The 24,394-nt window shown below is 39.3% G+C and overlaps 3 protein-coding genes across 6 annotated transcripts; 1 reads left to right on the top strand and 2 right to left on the bottom strand.

Annotated features, from left to right (window-relative positions):
* Positions 1 to 704: 704 nt before the first annotated feature.
* LOC130957248 (uncharacterized) lies at positions 705 to 1,742 on the bottom strand. Its single transcript, XM_057884117.1, has 2 exons — positions 1,659 to 1,742; positions 705 to 1,583 (listed from the first exon to the last, which is right to left on the bottom strand). The coding sequence occupies exons 1-2, from the start codon at positions 1,740 to 1,742 to the stop codon at positions 705 to 707; spliced, it is 963 nt and encodes a 320-aa protein (XP_057740100.1).
* A 1,169-nt stretch (positions 1,743 to 2,911) lies between these two features.
* On the top strand, positions 2,912 to 6,217 carry LOC130955359 (autophagy-related protein 18c-like). Of its 4 annotated transcripts, none has more exons than XM_057882201.1 (6): positions 2,912 to 3,113; positions 3,356 to 3,421; positions 4,052 to 4,896; positions 5,004 to 5,256; positions 5,555 to 5,684; positions 5,774 to 6,217. In XM_057882201.1, exons 3-6 carry the CDS (start codon positions 4,111 to 4,113, stop codon positions 5,868 to 5,870), a joined length of 1,266 nt encoding a protein of 421 aa, XP_057738184.1. In that variant the 5' UTR covers positions 2,912 to 3,113; positions 3,356 to 3,421; positions 4,052 to 4,110; the 3' UTR covers positions 5,871 to 6,217. The 4 variants fall into 4 exon arrangements, with proteins under 4 accessions (XP_057738184.1, XP_057738182.1, XP_057738183.1 ...); XM_057882199.1 differs by having other exon boundaries at positions 3,356 to 3,449; XM_057882200.1 differs by having other exon boundaries at positions 2,969 to 3,188.
* A 411-nt stretch (positions 6,218 to 6,628) lies between these two features.
* On the bottom strand, positions 6,629 to 8,714 carry LOC130955360 (uncharacterized). Its single transcript, XM_057882202.1, has 6 exons — positions 8,246 to 8,714; positions 7,998 to 8,106; positions 7,796 to 7,887; positions 7,408 to 7,666; positions 7,136 to 7,279; positions 6,629 to 6,949 (listed from the first exon to the last, which is right to left on the bottom strand). The coding sequence occupies exons 1-6, from the start codon at positions 8,587 to 8,589 to the stop codon at positions 6,857 to 6,859; spliced, it is 1,041 nt and encodes a 346-aa protein (XP_057738185.1). The 5' UTR covers positions 8,590 to 8,714; the 3' UTR covers positions 6,629 to 6,856.
* Positions 8,715 to 24,394: the final 15,680 nt, after the last annotated feature.

The raw sequence follows: 24,394 nt of genomic DNA, 5'->3' as shown, positions 1-24,394 counted from the left end.
CGGACGACCCTCTCTCGCACGCCTCTTGTTGGGGTCAGGGATGACAGTCGGCCCATCATATGGTGGCCAGAAACCCTCCGAAATGGGAGGTGTGAAACCCATCCGATATACACTGAAGACCGAACTAAGACGATACACCTGGTGGACGTAAGGCTCCCATGTAAGCCGTGAGTAGGCACAGCATGCCAGTGCGTGGGGACACGGGAAATGAAGTGCCTGGAAGTATCCGCAGTCACATGTGTGAGATGCAAGCGAGACTCTGTAGCTACCCAGTGAGAAAGAACCAGTCGGAATTGTCTCTGCGACGGTGAACTCGGAGTTATCCCTGTCGTACACAGTAACCGTGAAGCACCTAGCCGTCTTCAAGTTGGCCTCTATACACTTCACCAAGTGCTGACTAAATTGTGCTCCGGTTCCCATCTGCGCCTCAGCCTCTCTCCCTTTGCGAACAAATAATTCGGCCAACCTTCCGTATGTTGCCTTCACTAGCGAGCACACAGGAAGGTTTCTGACACCCTTGAGGATCGAGTTCACACACTCAGATATATTCGTCGTCATGTGTCTGAATCTACACCCCTCATCACAATGCTGTGTCCACAACGAATACTCAATCCGATTCGCCCAGTCATACATCGCCGGATCTTCGGACCTAAGAATATCAAACCAGTAATGAAACTCGACCTCGGTCTTAGCGTACGCCGCATTCACAAGTAGCCTCCTTGCGTCTTTGCCTTTGAAGGTGAGGGCAAAATTTGCCGCAACATGTCGAATGCAGAATGCCCGGTACGCAGATGGAGGTAACCAGCCTCCGTCAGGAGCCTCAAGCACGGCCTTGATGCCGTTATGCCTGTCCGAGATAACCAGCAGACCCGCTGTGGTGTCACATGCTGACGCAGGTGGGAGAGAAAGAAGGACCACGACTCAGCATTCTCACCCTCGACTAATGCGAATGCAACAGGGAGTATATTGGAGTTCCCGTCCTGTGCAATCGCGACAAGCAACGTTCCCCCATACTTACCATACAGATGGGTGCCATCAATACTAACTAGGGGCTTGCAATGACAGAATGCCTCGATACACGGTGGAAACGTCCATAATAGTCTGTGAAAATAAGCTCGAGACTCGTCCAACTGTCCACCGACACGAACAGGGCTCGTCTTTAGGACTGCAACAGTACCAGGTATCGTCAACTGGACTCCTAACACCCACCTTGGGAGCTCGTTGTACAACTCATCCCAGTCACCATAGATGAGGGCAACAGCCTTCTGCTTCGCCAACCAGACCCTCCTGTAAGTTGGGCTAAACCCAAAGTGTGCGGCGGTGGCATTTAGGAGCACCTTGATGTTGACGGATGCATCAGCCCTAACCATTGGCATAATGAATGCCGATATCACATGGTAATCCAAACTCCTGTAGTCGCTGGAAATGGAGGTGGCGAGACAAGTATGCGGTCCGTTGTAACGTTTGACCTCCCAAAGTCCATTGCGCTGTCGGAGACTAAGCCGAATCAACCATGTGCACCCATTGCCGAACTCAGAACACTTGCCCACATACCGGCGATAGTCAGACTCCACGACCTTGTACTATACCCCTCAACGGATGCTATAAGTCTTGACACTTAACAGGGCTTCTTCTTTATTCGGAAATTGCTGACCAACCTGAAACTCTGTCAGACCTGCAGACCCTTCAGCATCTCTAGCGCCAAATCCAGCCGGCTGCCCAGGAACCCCCTCTTGCCTCATGGCATCCAAGTCCAAAGAGAAAAAATGTGGAGGGTACTACTGCGTGCCAGAGCTAGAACTACCGCCCGCCCCCAGCAGGCTCACTTGCTCCAACATCATCGCCACTGTCATCAGCAATCATATCCGGCTCGACATCATCATCCTCTGGATCATCCAAGAATCCATCTCCAACCCCAGCCGGTGCAACACACTGTAAAGAGGTCCGCAGATGTTCCCCTTCTCCGACCTCGTCGCCTACACTGTCGTTGAGATCAACAGCGAATGAAGGGGAGGCGACATGTTGGATGGGTGGCTCGTACGCAGGGACGGAAGAAGATGCAACGGCAGGTCTGGAGATAGAACCGACTACCGTGGCTAAAGTGGTGGTATTCCGGTTCGAACCCCCGAGCTGGACACCGCGTTAACCAACTTTGCCAACAGTTCTGGTGTCCTTACCTCTGAAAACTACCGGCGACAATGAAACATGACCTGCAAGTTCTCATCACTCCCGATCGTGAAACAATCGTACTTTACGATTTTCTGGAGCACCGTGATTGGAATTCGATAAAAAAACTTCTTAACCCGTTTCACACCTTCTAGACCAAGTTTTAGCAGTACGGAGCTAACAAGGTCCTCATACCTCGTCGTAGGCCTGACGATAATACACAGAGGATCCTTATTAGTGAACTTCACACCGGAACGAGTTTTCCTCTTAATGGATCATCTGTGGTAAACCAACACTACGAAACTCTCCTCACTAGCCATCTTACCCCCCTCTACTGATAGCAACTCACGTTCACACCATATATATACAGGTCTGGTCCTCACTAATTCGAACCAACCTAGTACGAAATATGGTATGTGGTTGGTTCGAATTACTTCAGGAGTGTAATTCGAACCTAATTAGTTTGAATTATGAAGCTAGAATTCGAACCTAATTGGTTCGAATTATATGGTTCTGGTTTACAATGTGTAATTCGAACCTATTTGGTTCGAATTATGTGAAAACTTAGTTCGTTCGAGCTACATAGAAATGTGCTTTGATTGATTGATGAATCAGATTTTGTTTTGACTTATTTGTGTAAAATTGTTCTCCCTTTGACTTGTTATGTTTTTTACCCTTTAAAAAATATATTTTATTATAGGACATTTAATAATCCATACGGACTATCAGCGAGCCATAAGTGCATAGTGCCTTCCGACCTTAAACTTCTCGGATTAAATTAAATTACAATTACCGTAACAGAAGCAAACAAAACTTGGAAGAGAGAAAGGGTTACATTACGTTCATACCATTTCGTTTGAATAACAGATTTTATTGAATTCGGATTTCGGAAGGCAGCTCATTAATTCATGTTCACCTCATCGAATTCTGATCCTTCGTCGCCGTTGGTAACACATTCTGATCCTAATTCCGTTTCCGCAACACACCCTTTACTCCCAGCTTCAATTTTTAATCGTTTTATGGTTCGATTTCTCAATCCCCATATTCTCCGGTTCATATAATTTCGCTGATTTTGAGTGCCGCATCTAATTTCTGGTCAATTATTATTGGGTTCCGTGTTTTCTAAGTCAAAATTTGCATCTTTATATATATATTTTTTAATTTTTAAACTGGTGATCTTTATATGTAGGTACATTGAAGTGAAATTTTGTTGCTGGGAAGAGTGAGAATTTGCTGTGTTTAAGTCAGAGTTCCTGTGAGTTTTGAGTGATAGGTTTACCCTGGTACTTTCTTGTCTCAATCACATTACACTAAGAATTCAAGTACCTGTGTAAAATATGATGCATTTTATTGGTATAGACACTCATAATGGGTTGGAACAATTACAGCTTTTAGCTGCATTACAAACTTGTATCAATCAGATATTTGGAAGTAACAACGACTGGCCATTAACTAGAATGAGAAGAGTTATCAGCCTATGTTTAATGATTGGAAGATTGATCAATCCCTTTTTTCTTTCTTCATAATTAGGTTGCCTTTATATTAATGTGATATGTTTGCATGTTCACACCTCTATATCACTTAAATGACTGATCCATTTTAACTGAGGTCAATCAAACACATGATTTAGAGAACTCAAATGAATTGAAATGCTGAATTATCAAATTTAAGTGTCAAACAGAGTAGTTTGGGGTTCTGGAACTGATGCATAAAACAGGAAACTTGTAGAATTAGCAGGGCTTGCATGTAAGGTAAATTTCAGGTGCATAGATTCATGTTCTGTATGAATAATTACCAAAGTAATAATGGGTTGAACTGTGAAAACATTGCATATAATGATTTGTTTCAAGCAATATCAATGTAACTTTTTTGTCTCTTATAACAGAAATCACATTGAACACTCCATTTTATACCTTGGTTAATCCTGGTTGTTGACCGCTGCAAATGCTGGCAAGTGGCCCCCCATCTCGTATGGGTTCATCTGTTTCTCCGTCTCAAGGAATATTTCCACCTTCGAATATTGGAAATAGTGAATTCCTTAATGTTGGGGCCTCTTCTTCTTTTCCCCCGCCTGAATTAGATATGAACAAAAATGATGAAACAGATTTACTCTCAGTATCATGGAATCAGAACAGTGGTTGTATTGCTGCTGGGACAAGTAATGGTTTTCGTATCTATAATTGTGAACCTTTCAAGGAAACTTTCAGGCGTGATTTAAAGAGTGGTGGTTTCAAAATTGTGGAGATGCTGTTCCGGTGCAATATTCTGGGACTTGTTGGTTCTGTAGGTAATACCCATTACCCACCCAATAAAGTTTTGATTTGGGATGATCATCAGAGCAGGTGCATTGGTGAATTTACATTCAGATCTGAAGTTCGCGGAGTGAAGTTGAGACGTGATCGGATTGTAGTTGTCCTTGAGCACAAGATATATATTTATAACCTTATGGATCTGAAGCTTCTTCACCAGATTGAGACTCTGGCAAATCCTAGGGGGTTGTGCTGTCTTTCTCACCATTCAAATACATTTGTTTTGGCTTGTCCAGGTCTTTGCAAAGGACAGGTTCGGGTTGAACATTTTGGACTAAATGTTACCAAATTAATCAATGCTCATGATTCTCAAATTGCTTGCTTCACTCTGTCAATGGATGGACTACTCCTTGCAACTGCTAGTGTAAAGGGCACTTTGATTAGAATCTTCAATACACTGGACGGGTCGCGATTACAAGAAGTAGGTTACTATACAATATTATAGCATAGGATAGAGATATTTCTTCAATAGGATTTGGTTTGATCTTTCATATTGATGTTCTGTCATTTGCTTTCTCTTTCTTGTAGGTGAGAAGAGGGGTGGATAGAGCTGAAATAAACAGTATGGCTCTGTCACCAAATGTGCAGTGGTTGGCAGCATCAAGTGACAAAGGAACTGTTCATTTATTCAACTTGAGAGTGAGAGTGTTTGGGGAGGATACTCGGCCAAACTCTCCCAGAGGGCCTGCTCTGGCCCATCAGAATTCTTCAACTTCTTTAGATCCCTTGGTTTCTCCAAATACCGGTGCCAATCCAAATTCATCATTATCTTTCATGAGAGGTACAATATATTTTCATAACTATAGGGATCATCACTTGGAATCATGGTAATTCATACTTTGGAGATTCAGTAATTTTGTCTTTGTCCAGTTTATCTATTAAATTCTATCCTGGGAGCTAGATTTTGTGTCTGCATGCACACGTGTGTGTTTAATGCTAATTTATCAATCATCTTATCAATCTTGATGGAATGTGTGCAGAGCATTATGTATATAATGTGATGAAATTGTGTTGTATGTTTATCTTTCTAGTGGGACAAAACTCTGGTTTGTGCTTATTGGTCTTCCTTAACATTGTAGGAGTTTTACCAAAATACTTTAGCTCAGAATGGTCATTTGCTCAGTTCCACTTGTCTGAACGCACAAAATTCATTGTAGCATTCGGATCGCAGTCTCAGAACAGTGTCCTAATTGTTGGCATGGATGGGAGGTACTTTTCTTACTCTTTTTGTATATTTGTTAACTTGGTTCTCATTTTTGTTCCTCACAGCCTCTTCTCTCTTTTTCCTGTGGCTTCAGTTTCTATAGGTGCAGTTTTGATCCGGTGCGTGGGGGTGCAATGTTGCAGAAGGAATATGTTAGTTTTCTAAAGTTTCAAAGTAGATCAACTATTTAGAGTTGTTCCACATCCTCACCAACCAAACTCTTCTCAGCCATGTAAATATGATGCATCCCCAAGATCAGGCATATGTGTAAATATGATCCCCCAACATTGAAGGCTTGGAGATACATTGCTGTCTATTACTGTATAAATCTTGTATATAGTAGAGACTAGAGGAAAATAAAATGAAATGAAATTGTAAAAGAACAATGCCCATGGCAAATAATTCACTTGTTGAATCTGCCATAACACCATTTCCGGCAAAATTTTTGAGTATCAGATCATGTTACAAATATTTGGCAAGTTTGCATAACATAAGTTCAAATCTCAATGCCCTTGATGTATTAAAATGTCTTGCTACATTTGCTTTTACGCTTATGTGTATTAATCAACTCGGTTGATTCCTGATTACAACATACTTAGGTTAATTATCACTTATGCTTGTGCTTCATCTTTCACTGAACTTGCTCTCTCTTAACCATTAGAGGAGGTATGATTGTAAAACAATAATGCAAATTTGACTGGTAATATGGATATTCAGGAATGTAGGTTTTATTAATGAAAGAAGCCATTCACATTAATCTTTTTACAAAGTTTTTGTCAACGTGATGACTAACCTGAACAAAGAGAGCACCACAAAATTAACTTGAAATAATATAAAGGAAAGTTGTGTAATAGAAAATTTGGCTTCTTGACGAGATGGAGAAGTAATTTTAGTGAACATTCCTTGATCAAGGTTGGCAGGTTGGAAAAAATTATTTGACCATATGAAGTGTGCAAAATTTACCATTGATTGACAAAGGTAACCTTCACATAGTAAATAGTACAATTTGACGATGTTCATTTGTATACATTTGTTATTCTTTGGGTAAACTAAGACACAGGTACACAGCACATAATTTCTATATTCTGTTCCGTTCTTGTACAATAATATTCTGTTGGACGTTGGGGTGCTACTGTAGCACATATTATTCAACCGTAAAGAAGAATTATCAGAAGGGTCACAGCTTAGATCTTGTAAGTTTGTCATCAAAAACAATCATCACCTTCCCAATGACTTTCCTATCTTTGATAGCAGAAAACGCAAGGTTGGCCTGCAATGATCAGAAGTTCATGTTAGCACAGATGACATGCAAGTGGTGCAAATTTATAACTATCTACAGTTTTTTCATAAAAGTATTTATGCATTCACACTATAGAAGCTGTATTGATTATTGAATTAGATAGGAAAAGAAAGTGATATTCAAATCTGTAGAAGAGCTGTAAAACGAATTCCTGACCTCTGACAAGCGGTAAGAATGAGAAATGTGGATGGAAATCAAGCCTCTTGCCAACCAAGACAATAAGTCTTTTAGAGAATCTTCAAGAACAGCTGGGCGATTTATCTTGTAGCTACCCCAATAAAGACCATGAACTGTCCAATTCTGGCAAAATGGTTTTAAATCAATGAAATATCAGTAATGAGGGATATAAACAAGTGACTTTTGAAGTTCGAAGGTTTTACGAATAAAGCATAATTAGATCAATCAAGACTTAACTCATGAGAGTATACCTTAACAAGAGCTATGTTAGCAGGGATGACAGGAATTTCGCCGCTCGCAAACCCAATTATGAGAATCTGAGCTCCCCATTTCAGAAGTTTCATACTTTCTTTCGTAAGCTTGCCTCCAACCGGGTCATAGAGGACATCAACACCTTTAAGCCTTCTAGCCTTAAGGAACTCTTTCACACTCTCGATAACATTTTCACTGACCAAGTCCACCACATGATCAACACCAAGAGTCTTCAAAATCTGCACCTTTTCAGCTCCCCTGAAACCGAGTTATGCAAAACAATAAACATTCAACTCCAACGGATACCTAGTAAATGGAAATATCAATCAAATGCAGAACAATTATATCAGTCATATTCAACCTTGCATTGAAACAAATTAGTACTACCTAGCAACAGCAATGACAATGGCACCACACGCTTTTCCAATTTGAACAGCTGCAAGCCCTACACCTCCTGCTGCACCCAAAACCACCAACACCTACAATTTCATCAACTTTTCAACCACTCCAAAGAGATATAAACATAACCAACATGTGAAATAAATAAACAAACAAATAAATAAGTAAAAATTAACTACGTATGACATACCTGACCAGAGGTTAAATTAGCTCTATGGACAAGTGCTACATGAGAAGTGCCAAATGCCACAGCAAGTGCTCCAGCAGCAACAAGATCACAACCTTCTGGCACACGAAACCTTCAACCCAAAAAATGGGTTAAAAACAAAGTTAATAACTTTACACGCCACAATGAACAATTTGTCAATTTCTCAAATTTACCATCAATTTTTGTTTTGAAAAGAAAAAAAAGTAAATGAATTAGGAGGGGAATCTCACAACTCGTTCTCGTCAACAACAATGAACTCAGCGAATGAACCAAGAGCAGCAAAGGAACAAACAGGGTCCCCAACACGAAAGTTTGAAACTTTGGGGCCAACGGCGTCAACGATTCCCGAGTAATCGGATCCAGGTATGAATGGCAAAGTCGCCTTCTCCTGATACTTACCTTGGATCTGCAAGTAATTTGCAAAATTCAAGCTCGTAGCCTTGATTCTGACTCTTACAGAAGTGGGAGACTTCAACTGAGGAACTGGATGGTTCTTGGACACAATTATTGGGCTGTTATCGTCTTCCAAAGATAACGATGGATCACCAAGTTTTCTGCACAAAAGAGCTTCCATTTTCCACTATATGTCTCTGGATTATGTAATTCGTAATCCAAATTTCGAAGATAGAATAGAACCTTTTTGTCACTTCATTTTAGATGAGCAATCATGCGGCAGACGGATATTTTTTTATTTAAATTAATTAAGTATATTATTTATCGAAATAAGTAAAAGACAGTGTTAAGACTTAAGAGTATCAGTTCTATGATATAACGGTAAATACGGGTCAGATTGGTTTAGGTTTTAGAATCAAACTAATTGAATTATAATTAGTTTGATTTGTTTTGGATTTATATTTTTTTGTATGTATTTAAATTAAATCAAACTGATTAATAATGGATTAATAATGGATTAATTCGTTTGAATAATTGAGTACTCAATAAAATAAAAATTTATAAAAAAATAAAATTTTTATCTTAAAAATTTTTAAATACAATAAATATGTAAAATTAATAGAAATAATTTAAAAATGTTAAATACTAAATATATTAAAATTTAAACACATTAAATACCATGGAAGTGATTGCACTTGAAGAAGAAGTGCTTCCAACAACAGTATTATTTAAAGGTAAAGTGAGGTTTGAGAAAGTTTTGCTAGGGTTTACTCTATAGGGTGAGGAAATTGCTGCTAGTGCTAGGGTTATTGGGTGAGAAACTTAAAATCATTAAAAGGTATATATGTTTTTAAAATCGGGTTCCGTACTCCTAGAACCGTTACCCGAACTAATTACTAGAGAGAGGCATTGGTTTGGTTTAGGTCGGACCCAATTACCCGTTGGTTCCAGCTACCCATGCTCACCCCACTATGACCCAAATTTAATTAAACTTATATCCCGGTGATTAAGTAATAAGTACTTGAAACATGTCACGATAAGAGTTGAATATATCTCAAGTGCATCCGGATATGACACGTAATTAAAAATTGGATATTCACTATACAAAATATGATCGTATTTTAAACAAGATCACAGTATCCGAGATGTGTTCGAAAACATAAACAAGGTTATACTACTCGAGATATAGCCGAGACACAAAATAGGATCACAATATCCAAGATACATGTCTAATTAACTAAGTGTCTCTACATCCTAGATGATTATATCTGAAAAAAAATATCTATATAAGGACTTTTCTAATTCCATCATTAATCACATTATATCTATCTCTCCACTTTTAATCTTTATACTTCTTTTTTACATACACATGGATAATAATGAGTTCTTTTTTATAATAACTTATCCCAATAGAACAATAAGTAATGGTAAGGAATGTGTGATATTTGAGGGTAATTCAACTGTGAGGTTGTGGACAAGCCATGTTGATTCTCTAGATTTGTAGAAGAATGTCATACTGAGCAACATGTGGATAATAAGTTCCAAGGAGGTTGGAAGAGTTGCATATAGATTTTTATTAGTACAGTCGAGTGGAGGGTTTACTAACAAGGTATTTTGGTTGGAAGCTGATTAGTATGTAAGAGTAATGTTTGACGTACATGCTAGGCTAATGACACAACATGTGATGAAGTAGTACATTATGGTTCATGACAATAGTGGTAGTTGTGGGCTGTCATCTTCTAATCCACTCTAAAATTATCATATCAGATCTAATATTTGTATTTTTTTAGGATCAGATCCGATCCACTCCACACACAAATAGATCGGATATTGGATATATCCGGTTAAAATTAGAAAATATACCTAAAAATTAAAAAACTAAAAAAAGTTCGAAACTTTTTTTTCACAAAGTACGAACCAGAACTAGAATTCAATCCACAGCAGAGAGAACTAGAAATTTCATACTTAATAATAGCACCAAATTTCACATAACAATAATCATACAAATCCAAAATTTTTTAACAATAGTACTAAAGAAACTTAATACCTAATAGTATCTAAAGTTACCTAGTAGTATTTAAATTTAAAATAAAAAATTAACCCAGATGCAAAAGAAAAGCCAAAAACCAGAAGTTAAACGACAAAGAGGCGAGGAAAAACACTTGAATAGAGGCTAAAGCCAGAAGTAGAACGACAAGGAAGTAAGGAGTGACGAGTGGCAAGCGGCGAGGCTGAGCAATGAAGGGCGAGGGATGAGCAACAAGCGGCGAGGCCCAACGACAAGGGGTAATGCCGAGTGATGAGTAGAGGATTGAAGGTAAGGACAATTCACTAAGGGAGAGAGGATTGTATGATGCCGGCAGCATAAAAGAATGATGTGACTGAGGGCCGAAAGAAAAGAAGACGTGGGGTGAGTGGATGTGAGTGAGAGAGAAGCGCCAAAAGTGAAGGGAAGTAATTAGGATTCGTTTGATTTGAGAAAATAACACATATGTATAATATATTTTATTTATTTAATTATTAATGTGCGGATTTGTTGATCGTTTCTGCGGGTATCTACCTGAAATCTGCAATCCGATCCTATCAGTTTTGGATCGAATCTTTATCCGCAACATTTGGTTCAGATCTAGATAAACACTGCGAATCTGTAAATCGACTCTGATTCATATGTACCCCTATTTGCATCTGCTCCAGAGGCAATGTGTGAGACTCTGTTCCTCAGCCAAGTCATCTTCAAACCAAAATCCTACTTCCTATCATCTGGTTGTGAAGGCAGCCAGTCGTCGAGCAAATTCTCAATCCACTGCCATGTGCGGTGCCCATAGAACTACTGGAAGTCTAGAAGTCTTTGGTGCAACCCTTGATTGGTTCACCATCTGTGCCTAGGCCAAGATGATAAACAACATCCTTCAAAGTAATTGTTACCTTACCCCACGGAAGGTGAAAATTGTGGATCTTTGGCCTCCACTGTAACGACCCATATTTTTCAAAATATAAATATAAATAAGTTATAATTTATTTTATAAATTGGAGTTCCTTATTTTTAGAAAGTATTTCCATTCACTCTGATACCATTAATTTACAAACAACAACAATAATTCAATAAGATTTTAACATAAACTTAATTAAACTCAACTAATAATTAATCAAACCAATATTTACTTATCAAATTCACATTTAATTATTATAAAATTACAAAACCCTACCTCCACATTAAATTAAAATACTCGAAGTTCCGGAGAAGCTTTCTGACCAAGCTACCGAAGAAGAAAACGTCAGAAATTATGTGTGCCTCCTAGAACTCTAATTGGACGAACTCAAGGGGAAGGGGAGCTATGTCACCGTCAACTTCTACCGAACAAAAGTGATATCAACGTATAGAGGAGGAAGACAGAAACATTTTTATTGGATTAAATTTTTTATTAGAGTTACAGATCACAAGGAATCGAAACCAAAATTTTTGGTGTGGGTCACGGTTTCTTCATGTAAGCATTCGGTCTCTCTCTCCGTATGAAAGGAAAAGAAGCCAATGAATTTTGATGATGATTATATGTGATTAGCGAAGTGTTTCATTTTTAGGAATATTAAGTGTAACACCCTACCGCACAAAACTTTACGCTTAAGCCGTAAAACAGAGGTGGTGTGGTATTATGGCCTTTAAAATAAAATATATACATATAGTAGCAGAAAAAGTATAATAACTAGAAGCCTTGAAAAACAGGTGAAACAAAATTTGCAAAATGAAAAGCGCAACGCTCAAAAAACGAGATTACTTACGTGCTAAGAAACTTAAAGCTTATAAGTATAAATAAACAGAAAGTGGGATTGGAGAGTCAATGATGCAGAACGACTAGCTTCTAACACAGCCTCTAAAGCCAAGGTTGGCCAAAGAGTATTACATACATACATATATATATATATATATATATATATATATACAGAATCCCAAAACCCCTAACTCTCGATAAACCTCTAAGAGGATCAAAATAAACAAGTCATTTGGAGAGAAAGCTAAGTATATAGACATATGAACTATACAGCAAAAAAGGAACCCTCTCGACCTGCATCTGAAAAATAATAACACAGTATGGGGTGAGAACCAGAGGTTCTCAGCATGTAAAGGTGCCACACACATAATATATAAGGTCCTGGGAATGCCAGAAGCAATCCTAGAATGCCGACACTCAGGCAGTACTAGCAGAAGTGCAGTGGTCAACCTCTGTTTCAATGCTAGAAAACTTTCTTCACACTAAAGAGTCCAGACGAAAGGTACATCTTTCCTAATCAGCTTGGTTAAAGGTATGGCAAGCTGTGAAAATCCCTTAACGAATCTCCGATAATAACCTGCCAAACCTAGAAAACTTCTAATCTCTGTCACCGAAGTTGGTCGCTCCCAATTCATCACTACTTCAACCTTAGCAGGATCTACTGCTATTCCCTAGTTGCTCACCACGTGGCCAAGAAACTTCACTTCAGTCTTCCAGAACTCGCACTTATATGGTTTAGCACACAACTTCCTATCTTTCAAGATTTGTAGCACAGTCCGTAAGTGATCCACATGCTCATCTTCTATCTTAGAGTAAATAAGAATGTCATCGATGAATACGACAACAAACTTATCCAAATACGGATGGAAAATTCTATTCATGTAATTCATGAATATTGCCGGAGTATTTGTCAACCCGAAAGACATCATTGTGTACTCATAATGTCCATAGTGTATCCTAAAAGCAGCTTTGGGAATATCCTCATCTCTAACCCTTATCTGGTGGTATCCGAATTGCAAATCAATCTTAGAAAACATGCCGGCTCCTTGTAACTGGTCCATTAGGTCGTCAATTCTTGGCAACGGATATTTATTCTTTACAGTAACCTTATTCAGCTGCCGATAATCGACACACAGGCGCATACTTCTGTCTTTCTTTTTTACCAGTAGCACTGGCGCTCTCCACGGGGAAACACTTGGTCGAATGAAGCGTTTATCCAATAGATCTTCCAGTTGAACCTTTGATGCGTGCTATAAACTTGATAGCCACGATTTTAGGAAATTGCACGATCGGCAAAAATTCCTTCCGGCAAGTGCACCGGTTATCGTCAAGTAAAAACTCACAATAGAGTGAGGTCGAATCCCACAAGGATTGGTTGAGTGAGCAATTCGGATTAGAAGTGTGTTCTAGTTGAGCGGAATCAATATTTAGATGAGGATTGCGGAATGTAAAATTGGCGGGAAATGTAAATGGCAAGAAATTGAAAGTGCGGAATCTTAAATTGCATGAATTAAAGAGCGAGAAGCTAAATTGCTGAAATTAAAAAGGGATCGGGGTTATTGCATGAATTAAATTTGCAGAATGTAAAGAGAAAGTGTAGATCAGAAATGGGGAATTCATTGGGTTTCAGGAGATATTGAGATCTCCGAATCAAAACATCTTTATCCCTTCCTCAACCAATGCATTCATTGAATTTTGCTCGGCAATCTTATATGATTGGATCCCAATCCCTTGGCTCACCAATTCTCTCTAAAAACAAACAAATTCCCAATCCCTTGGTTTAAATGTTCATAAGAAGAGATGATGCTCGATCACTGATTATACCACACAGTTTCATGAACCATAATTTGGTAGGATTACATGTTACAATATCCATCCAAACCCCAATCCAATTCACTGTGAGAAAGCTTCTCTAGCATGAATCCTCCATTCCTTTCCCAAGGTTCCGAAGGATTCCAATTATGGATAGTTTCTTTCCCAAGACAACTATCCAATGGAATTAGATCGAGAAGCTTTCTAACAAAATTCAAGAGAAAAGATTGAAGAAGAAGATAAAAACTATTATTGATTCATTGAATTACAATAGAGCTCCCTAACCCAATGAAAGGGGTTTAGTGAGTCATAGCTCTGAATTCAATTACAAAAAGATGAAAACTAGCAAAATGATCCCCAAAAGTATCTAAAGGTCCTTTCAAACTTAAATTCTATCCTATTTATACACTTTCTAAATTGAGCTTCTGTTGTGTTTCTTGGGCTTTGAGGCCTTTTCCTGATTTCCTTTTGCTTTGGGTTTATGATCCATAATCCTGATGAGGCTGCTGATCCAATTCTGCAACATTCATTGAGCCAACTTAGTGATAATCAAGTAATGACATATGACTCAACAAATTGAAATTCCAGACTCCTCAATTCTTCAGGCCCAATCCCATAAACCATGATATTCAATTGGGTTTCATACCAGAGTATATTTAAGTTAATATTTGTGCTCAAATGCTAACTTAAACTGCAATATTCTTGGCCCAGAAACCTTTTCAATTAGTGGCGTTTAAGTTGAAGTTTAAGCTTAAACTTCAACTTAAACGCCAGACACTTCCAGGAGGTAAAATTGTCGAACACGTTTAAGCTTCAGTTTAAGGTTAAACTGAAGCTTAAACGTGGGAATGGAAGAAAGCAATCCTGGAGTGTGAAATGTCGAACACGTTTAAGCTTCAGTTTAAGCTTAAACTGAAGCTTAAACGTGGAAATGAGAAAGCAACCCCTGGAGGAAAATTGGGTCAAACACGTTTAAGCTCCAGTTTAAGCTTAAACTGGAGCTTAAACGTGGAAATGCAAAACGCAACCCTGGAGGAGAATGGTCGAACACGTTTAAGCTTCAGTTTAAGCTTAAACTGAAGCTTAAACGTGGAAATGAGAAAGCAACCCTGGAGGAGAAGAAATAGTCGAACACGTTTAAGCTCCAGTTTAAGCTTAAACTGGAGCTTAAACGTGGGAATGCTCCCTGGTGCTTTCAATTCTGGCGTTTAACTTCCAGTTTAAGGTTAAACTGGAGGTTAAACGCCACTTGTGATATTCAAGCTTCCTTTATTGATTTTGTTGCTTCCTTGCCTAGCCTCTTCTTCCCTGAAATCATCCAAACAACTGCATCAAAGTCTTGCAAAAATTTCATGAGAAATCTTTCATTCATAGCATTCAAGTAATATAACTAAAAACTCATGAAATTTGCATCAAAAATCATACTGTTTGGATGGTTTATTGCTTTGTTATTCATTTAACCATTCTTGGTTACTTTAAGCTCAAGAAAATGCATAAAACAACTAAAACTAACAGAAAAATGCTAGTGAAACTAGCCTAAGATGCCTTGGCATCACAACACCAAACTTAATACTTGCTTGTCCCTAAGCAAGTCCTGAGTTATTGGAGAAGAAAGTATGAAACAGAAAGCAATTACATTGGCTATAATAGCAAGCATTTGAAGTTCATCAGAAGGGTTTTATGCAGAAAGTTGCAGCATCACTTTTTCATTCTTATCAGGTAAGATTATCACTTTTTCATTGCATCCATCAAACACTGATATGGCCTCTTGTTATTCTTATGTCCTTGGCACTTTTCCCTTCTTTGTTTTTCTTTTTCTTAGAGCTCCTTTGCTCCTTGTTTGCTCAGTGTCATGTGTTGCACAAGCCTTTGGCATTTTCTTTTTTTCTTATCAGTGCACTACACATATCCACTACAGGCATTTTAGTTCACATTTCTTCTTGAGACATTGGTGCCCAGCACCTCTTTGTGTGACTAAATGTTTTGTATTTAGGTTGCTCTTGATAATGGACTTTTGGTTGATAATCCCGGGTTAGTTAACTCAAGTTACCAAGTGTTGAAACACTCCTCAGAACCTATTCATCCAAGCATATCCTTAATACATAAACACCACAGGCATTTGTTTCAGAAGTTCAAACCATTGGTGCCTAGCTTATTTTCTCAATTTTTTTGCTTTTTGGTTGCCCTTTTTCAGTGGCTTTTTCTTCTTCTTTTTCTTTCTTTTTCATGGCCAAAGACATTTATTCATCAAGATCCATAGACAGTATTCAAACTTCTACACAAAAATGATAATTCTACACTCAATTTCCAGTGATCTGACTAAACAATCAAGCATGCATACCACCACTTAATTCTACTTGATTTGTCACTAATTGAGCCAAGTTACTTTTGTTCAAACTTTTCTTTTATTTTTGGAAACAGAACAAGCATGGCAAGCATTTGTTTAAGAAGGTGAATTTATATCCAAACATCTAGGCATTCACTTTATTCAAAGCAGTAAACCAACACTCATACTAAAAACTTCACATTCCAGAAAGATTCAACAATTACAGTTTAAACCAGAACAAGCATGCTTTTGTTTGCCTTTTAAAGAATGGTCAAGGAACAATACCACCTTGTGAAATTTCTTGTTTTCTCTTTGTTGCCAGGAAACAATTTGATTTCTCCTTCTTCTCCTAGTTGTTGCTTCATGTTCTTTCTAAGATCCTTGTTTCCTTTCCTGCAAAGAGTGATGAAGTTGCTTGCTTCTCAAGCACTTGAATGGTTAGCTCAACTATGTATGGGCAAGTGTCTGAGTCTTAAGTTGGTGTGTGAACACCAAACTTAGTCTCCTACTTACTCCTCTGCTCTTTGAATCCTTGAATTCTCCTTGGAATGAAGTTGCTGCTAAGGATTTTAAGCATTTCTGTGATTGCTTAGAATGGTTGTTCCTTTCATATAATTCAAAGGTTGTTGTGTTCAGTTGATCTGTATGGTGGAACACCAAACTTAGAGTCACACATTCCCCTTTGAATTATTGATCCACGAATTCATTGTTTGGTGTGAAACACCAAACTTAATTCTTTGCAATGCACAGAAACTACTTCACCTTTTTATTGAAACAAATAAAAGAGACAGCAAAGGAGTATTACCTCAGGTTGGGTTGCCTCCCAACAAGCGCTTCTTTAATGTCATTAGCTTGACGGTTGTCCCTTGTTAGGGTGGATTGTAGTGCTTGATGTCATCTCCTCTCACTATGAAAACGTCCCCATTTGATTCCTTCATGATTTCCAAATGTTCCATAGAAAGAACTTTCCTGATTGTGAACACTTGAGGGAGCTGGGAAGGAATGGTTTTGAGGCCAGGTGGGATTGGCAGATAATGACTTGATATCACTTTATCTCCCGGAGAGAAACCTTCAGTGGGAATTTTCTTGTTTCTCTACCCTCTTGGCAATTTCTTTACAATTCTTCCCTCTCTCTTGAGGATTTCTTCATTGACCCTTATGCCAGGAGGATCCTTCTGAGCTGTTTCTATTGATTCTTGTGGCTTTAACTCTTGCAATTCTTGTTTGCCTTCCAAGGACTGTTTCAGAGTTTCAGCTGCTGGGTTGCTTTCCTCCAAACACAGATGGCTACTATCATCCTTAGGCTTTTCAGGTTCTGGTTCAGGCTCAGATGCAGGTTTGAAAACATGGAAAATGAGCTGTTCATCATGTATTCTCAAAATTAGCTCTCCTTGTTCTACATCTATGAGCGCTCTAGCAGTGGCTAGAAATGGCCTTCCCAGAATGATAGGGTGTAGGTAGCTTTCCTCCATGTCCAAAATGACAAAGTCTGTGGGGAAGAAATAATTTTCCACTTTCACCAGCACATTCTCAACTACCCCTTCAGCTTGCTTCTGAGTTTTGTCAGCCAGTTGTATGATTACATCAGTGGATCTCACCTCATTCAGTTGTAGCCTCTTCATAAGAGTCAGAGGCATCACATTTATGCTAGCTCCTAGATCACAGAATCCTCTGTCAATTTTTGTTTCCCCTATGATGCAGGGGATATGAAAACTTCCTGGGTCTGTTTTCTTAGAGACTATGTCCTTCTTGATGAGGGCACTGCATTCTTTGTTCATTATTACAGTTTGTCCTCCCTTCAAAACTCTTTTCTTGCTCAGCAATTCCTTCAAATACTTGATATGTGTAGGCATCTGCTGGAGAATCTCAAGAAAGGGAATATTGATATGGAGAGACTTAAATGTCTCTAAAAACCTTGAATATGTTTTCCCTTTTTCACCTCCTCCTAACCTCTGAGGAAATGGTGCTTTTGGTTGGTATGTTTCCAGCATGCCTTTATTTTGCAGTTCCTTGGCTTGCTCAGTTTCACTTTCCTGCTTAGCTTCTTCCACACCTTCCTTCAAGATTTCTGGCTCCTGTTCTGAGGGTCTGATTCCTTCTTCTTCTGAGACTTCCTTCAATATGGTGATGGCCTTGCATTCTTCCCATCTCACTCCCTTTTGTTCCCCTTTAGGATTCTTTTCTGTGTCACTAGGGAACACTGCAGTTTGATGGGATTATTTTGGTGGAGACAAAAATCTCTCCCAAAACAACACCAATATAACTGGCAAGTGCACCGGGTTGCATCAAGTAATAAAAACTCACGGGAGTGAGGTCGATCCCACAGGGATTGAAGGATTGAGCAATTTTAGTTTAGTGGTTAATTTAGTCAAGCGAATCAAGATTTGGTTGATTGATTGGTGATTTGCAGAATTTAAATTGCATTGAAAGTAAATGGGATGGGAAACTGACATGAATTTAAAGAGAACAGAAGTTAAAGTACTGAATCTTAAGAAACAAGAAATTAAATGGCAGAAACTTATAATGCAAGAAATGTAAATGGCAAAAACTTAAAGTGCTGGAAATGTAAATGGCTTAAATTGTAAAGGGGATTGGGGATTGGATTTGCAGAAATTAAACAAGGAAAAGTAAAATTGCAACAAGCAGAGAAGTAGAAAATGATTTAAATCAACCGGATCTTAAACAGAAAAGTAAATGAGCATAGAAAGCATTAAACAGAATGTAAAATTTGAATTTAGATCTCAGGACCCAGAGACTAGAAAACCCAAGTCTAGATCTCAATGCCTTCCTAGATCCAACAAGAACAATTGCAAGGGAAATGTAAATTGCAAAGGAATTAGATGAAGAGCAATTAACAGAAAGTTAAATTCAATTAAGCAGTAAAGAAAGAGAGAGATCCAAGGATGAGATTGAAACAGAATTCCTTCAATTCTCCAACCCAAGATCCAGGACAATTGTAATTGAAATTGAAAGCAATAAAACTAAGAGGAAGAGAATGGAATTCTCCTTCCCCAAACTAAGAAACTAAAGATCAATCAGTAACTAAAACAAAAGGAAAACTCTATGAAAAAAATCCGAAAAAGGAGCTCTCGAATAACTTGAATTCTAGCCTATTTATACACTTTCTTCAATTGATCTTCAAGCCTTGAGTTGGGCCTTTGCTCTTGGTGGAATTGAGTTGAAAGAGGCTGGTGCACGAAATTGTGATCAATACTTTTCAAAACATAAACAATCCCTAGTAATGGCTCCAAAGACTTGGTGCTCAATACCATGGCATAAACACAACTTCGCACAACTAACCAGCAAGTGCACTGGGTCGTCCAAGTAATAAACCTTACGCGAGTAAGGGTCGATCCCACGGAGATTGGTGGTATGAAGCAAGCTATGGTCATCTTGTAAATCTCAGTCAGGCAGACTCAAATGTATAATGGTGATGAACGAAAATAACATAAAAGATAAGGATAGGGGTACTTATGTATGTCATTGGTGTAAGAGCTTCAGACAAGTGTATGAAGATGCCTTCCCTTCCGTCTCTCTGCTTTCTTACTGTCTTCATCCAATCCTTCTTACTCCTTTCCATGGCAAGCTTGTGTAGGGTTTCACCGTTGTCAATGGCTACCTCCCATCCTCGCAGTGAAAGCTAATGCACGCACTCTGTCACAGTACTGCCAATCACCGGTGTGGTTCCCTCCCCTACCGGAATAGAATCCAGTGATTCTTTTGCGTCTGTCACTAACGCCCAGCAGGTTACAGGTTTGAAGCACGTCACAGTCATTCAATCATTGAATCCTACTCAAAATACCACAGACAAGGTTAGACCTTCCGGATTCTCTTGAATGCCGCCATCAGTTCTTGCCTATACCACGAAGACTCCGGTTAAAGAATCCAAGAGATATTCACCAAGCCTCGAATGCTTGTAGAACAAGAATGGTTGTCAGTCACCTTGTTCATAGGTGAGAATGATGATGAGTGTCACGGATCATCACATTCATCAAGTTGAAGAACAAGTGATATCTTGGTAAAAGAACAAGTGGAATTGAATGGAAGAACAATAGTAATTGCATTAATACTCGAGGTACAGCAGAGCTCCACACCTTAATCTATGGTGTGTAGAAACTCCACCGTTGAAAATACATAAGAACAAGGTCTAGGCATGGCCGAATGGCCAGCCTCCCACTGATCTAAGAACTAGATGTCCGAAGATTGAAAATACAATAGTAAAAGGTCCTATATATAGAAAACTAGTAGCCTAGGGTGTACAGAGATGAGTAAATGACATAAAAATCCACTTCCGGGCCCACTTGGTGTGTGCTTGGGCTGAGCAATGAAGCATTTTCGTGTAGAGACTTCTCTTGGAGTTAAACGCCAGCTTTGGTGCCAGTTTGGGCGTTTAACTCCCATTTAGGTGCCAGTTCCGGCGTTTAACGCTGGAATTTCTGTAGGTGACTTTGAACGCCGGTTTGGGCCATCAAATCTTGGGCAAAGTATGGACTATCATATATTGCTGGAAAGCCCAGGATGTCTACTTTCCAACGCCGTTGAGAGCACGCCAATTGGGCTTCTGTAGCTCCAGAAAATCCACTTCGAGTGCAGGGAGGTCAGAATCCAACAGCATCTGCAGTCCTTTTCAGTCTCTGGATCAGATTTTTGCTCAGGTCCCTCAATTTCAGCCAGAAAATACCTGAAATCACAGAAAAACACACAAACTCATAGTAAAGTCCAGAAAAGTGAATTTTAACTAAAAACTAATAAAAATATACTAAGAACTCAACTAAAACTACTAAAAACATACTAAAAACAATGCCAAAAAGCGTACAAATTATCCGCTCATCACAACACCAAACTTAAATTGTTGCTTGTCCCCAAGCAACTGAAGATCAAATAAGATAAAAAGAAGAGAATATGCAATGAACTCCAAAAACATCTATGAAGATCAATATTAATTAGATGAGCGGGGCTTTTAGCTTTTTGCCTCTGAATAGTTTTGGCATCTCACTTTATCCTTTGGAACTCAGAATGATTGGCTTCTTTAGGAACTCAGAATCCAGATAGTGTTATTGATTCTCCTAGTTAAGTATGATGATTCTTGAACACAGCTACTTTATTGAGTCTTGGCTGTGGCCCAAAGCACTCTGTCTTCCAGTATTACCACCGGATACATACATGCCACAGACACATAATTGGGTGAACCTTTTCAGATTGTGACTTAGCTTTGCTAAAGTCCCCAACTAGAGGTGTCCAGGGTTCTTAAGCACACTCTTATTGCCTTGGATCACAACTCCTTTTTTTTTTCGTTTTCTTTTTCTCCCTTTTTTTTCTTCTTCTCTCCTTTTTTTTTTGTATTCACTGCTTTTTCTTGCTTCAAGAATCATTTTTATGATTTTTCAGATCCTCAGTAACATGTCTCCTTTTTCATCATTCTTTCAAGAGCCAACATTCATGAACCACAAATTCAAAAGACATATGCACTGTTCAAGCATACATTCAGAGAAAAAGTGTTGCCACCACATCAAAATAATTAAACTGTTATAAAATTCAAAATTCATGCAATTCTTTTTCTTTTCAATTAGGCACGTTTTTATTTTAAGAGAGGTGATGGATTCATAGGACATTCATAGCTTTAAGGCATAAACACTAAGACACTAATGATCATAAGACACAAACATGGATAAACATAAGCACTAAAATTCGAAAAACAGAAGAATAAAGAACAAGGAAATCAAGGAACAGGTCCACCTTAGTGATGGCGGCTCTTCCTTCCTCTTGAAGGTCCTATGGAGTGCTTGAGCTCCTCAATGTCTCTTCCTTGGCTTTGTTGCTCCTCTCTCATGATTCTTTGATCTTCTCTAATTTCATGGAGGAGAATGGAGTGTTCTTGATGCTCCACCCTTAGTTGTCCCATGTTGGAACTTAATTCTCCTAGGGAGGTGTTTAGTTGCTCCCAATAGTTTTGTGGAGGAAAGTGCATCCCTTGAGGCATCTCAGGGATCTCATGATGAGAGGGGTCTCTTGTGTGCTCCATCCTTTTCTTGGTAATGGGCTTATCCTCATCAATGGTGATGTCTCCCTCTATGTCAACTCCAACTGAATAACAGAGGTGACAAATGAGGTGAGGAAAGGCCAACCTTGCCAAGGTAGAGGACTTATCCGCCACCTTGTAGAGTTCTTGGGCTATAACCTCATGAACTTCCACTTCTTCTCCAATCATGATGCTATGGATCATGATGGCCCGGTCTAAAGTAACTTCGGACCGGTTGCTAGTGGGAATGATTGAGCGTTGGATAAATTCCAACCATCCTCTAGCCACGGGTTTGAGGTCATGCCTTCTCAATTGAACCGGCTTGCCTCTTGAATCTCTCTTCCATTGTGCGCCCTCTTCACATATGGTTGTGAGGACTTGGTCCAACCTTTGATCAAAGTTGACCCTTCTTGTGTAAGGATGTTCATCTCCTTGCATCATAGGCAAGTTGAATGCCACCCTTACACTTTCCGGACTAAAATCCAAGTATTTCCCCCGAACCATAGTAAGATAATTCTTTGGATCCGGGTTCATACTTTGATCATGGCTCTTGGTGATCCATGCATTGGCATAGAACTCTTGAACCATCAAGATTCCAACTTGTTGAATGGGGTTGGTAAGTACTTCCCAACCTCTTCTTTGGATCTCATGGCGGATCTCCGGATATTCACCCTTTTTGAGTGAAAAGGGGACCTCGGGGATCACCTTCTTCAAGGCCACAACTTCATAGAAGTGGTCTTGATGCACCCTTGAGATGAATCTATCCATCTCCCATGACTCGAAGGTGGAAGCTTTTGCCTTCCCTTTCCTCTTTCTAGAGGTTTCTCCGGCCTTGGATGCCATAATGGTTATGAAAAAGCAATGCTTTTACCACACCAAACTTAAAATGATTGCTCGTCCTCGAGCAAAAGAAGAAAGAAGAGAGTAGAAGAAGAAGAAATGAGGAAGAGGGAGATGGTGGTGTATTCGGCCAAAGAAGGGGGAGAAGTAGTGTTTTGGTTGTGTGAAAATGAAGGAGTGAAGAAGGGTATATATAGGAGAGAGGGGAGATGTGTTCGGCCATATTGGGTGGGTTTGGGGGGGAAAGTGGTTTGAATTTGAAGGGTGAGGTTGGTGGGGTTTTATGAAGGATGGATGTGAGTGGTGAAGAGAAAGATGGGATTTGATAGGTGAAGGGCTTTTGGGGAAGAGGTGTTGAGGTGATTGGTGAATGGGGGAAGAAGAGAGAGAGTGGTGGTGGGGTTGGTGGGGATCCTGTGGGGTCCACAGATCCTGTGGTGTCAAGGAAAAGTCATCCCTGCACCAAATGTTGCTCAAAATCACGTTTTGAGCCATTTCTGGCGTTAAACGCCGGGCTGGTGCCCATTCCTGGCGTTTAACGCCAGGTTCTTGCCCTTTTCTGGCGTTTAACGCCAGTCTGGTGCCCCTTTCTGGCGTTAAACGCCCAGAATGGTGCCAGACTGGGCGTTAAACGCCCAACTGCTAGGCTTACTGGCGTTTGAACGCCAGCAGCTTCTTCCTCCAGGGTGTGCTGTTTTTCTTCCTGTTTTTCATTTTGTTTTTGCTTTTTCAATGGATTTTGTGACTTCTTATGATCATCAACCTACAAAAAACATAAAATAACAAAAGAAACTATATAAATTATAATCATTGGGTTGCCTCCCAACAAGCGCTTCTTTAATGTCAGTAGCTTGACAGAGGGCTCTCATGGAGCCTCACAGATATTCAGAGCAATGTTGGAACCTCCCAACACCAAACTTAGAGTTTGAATGTGGGGGTTCAACACCAAACTTAGAGTTTGGTTGTGGCCTCCCAACACCAAACTTAGAGTTTGACTGTGGGGGCTCTTCTTGACTCTGATTTGAGAGAAGCTCTTCATGCTTCATCTCTATGGTGACAGAGGGATATCCTTGAGCCTTAAACACAAAGGATTCTTCATTCACTTGAATGATCAGTTCACCTCTATCAACATCAATCACAGCTTTTGCTGTGGCTAGGAAGGGTCTGCCAAGGATGATGGATTCATCCATGCTCCTCCCAGTCTCTAGGACTATGAAATCAG

The sequence above is a fragment of the Arachis stenosperma genome, chromosome 10 (genome assembly GCF_014773155.1).
Source record: "Arachis stenosperma cultivar V10309 chromosome 10, arast.V10309.gnm1.PFL2, whole genome shotgun sequence".
Taxonomy (NCBI): Eukaryota; Viridiplantae; Streptophyta; class Magnoliopsida; order Fabales; family Fabaceae; genus Arachis; species Arachis stenosperma.
This window is presented reverse-complemented; position numbering and strand designations above follow the sequence as displayed.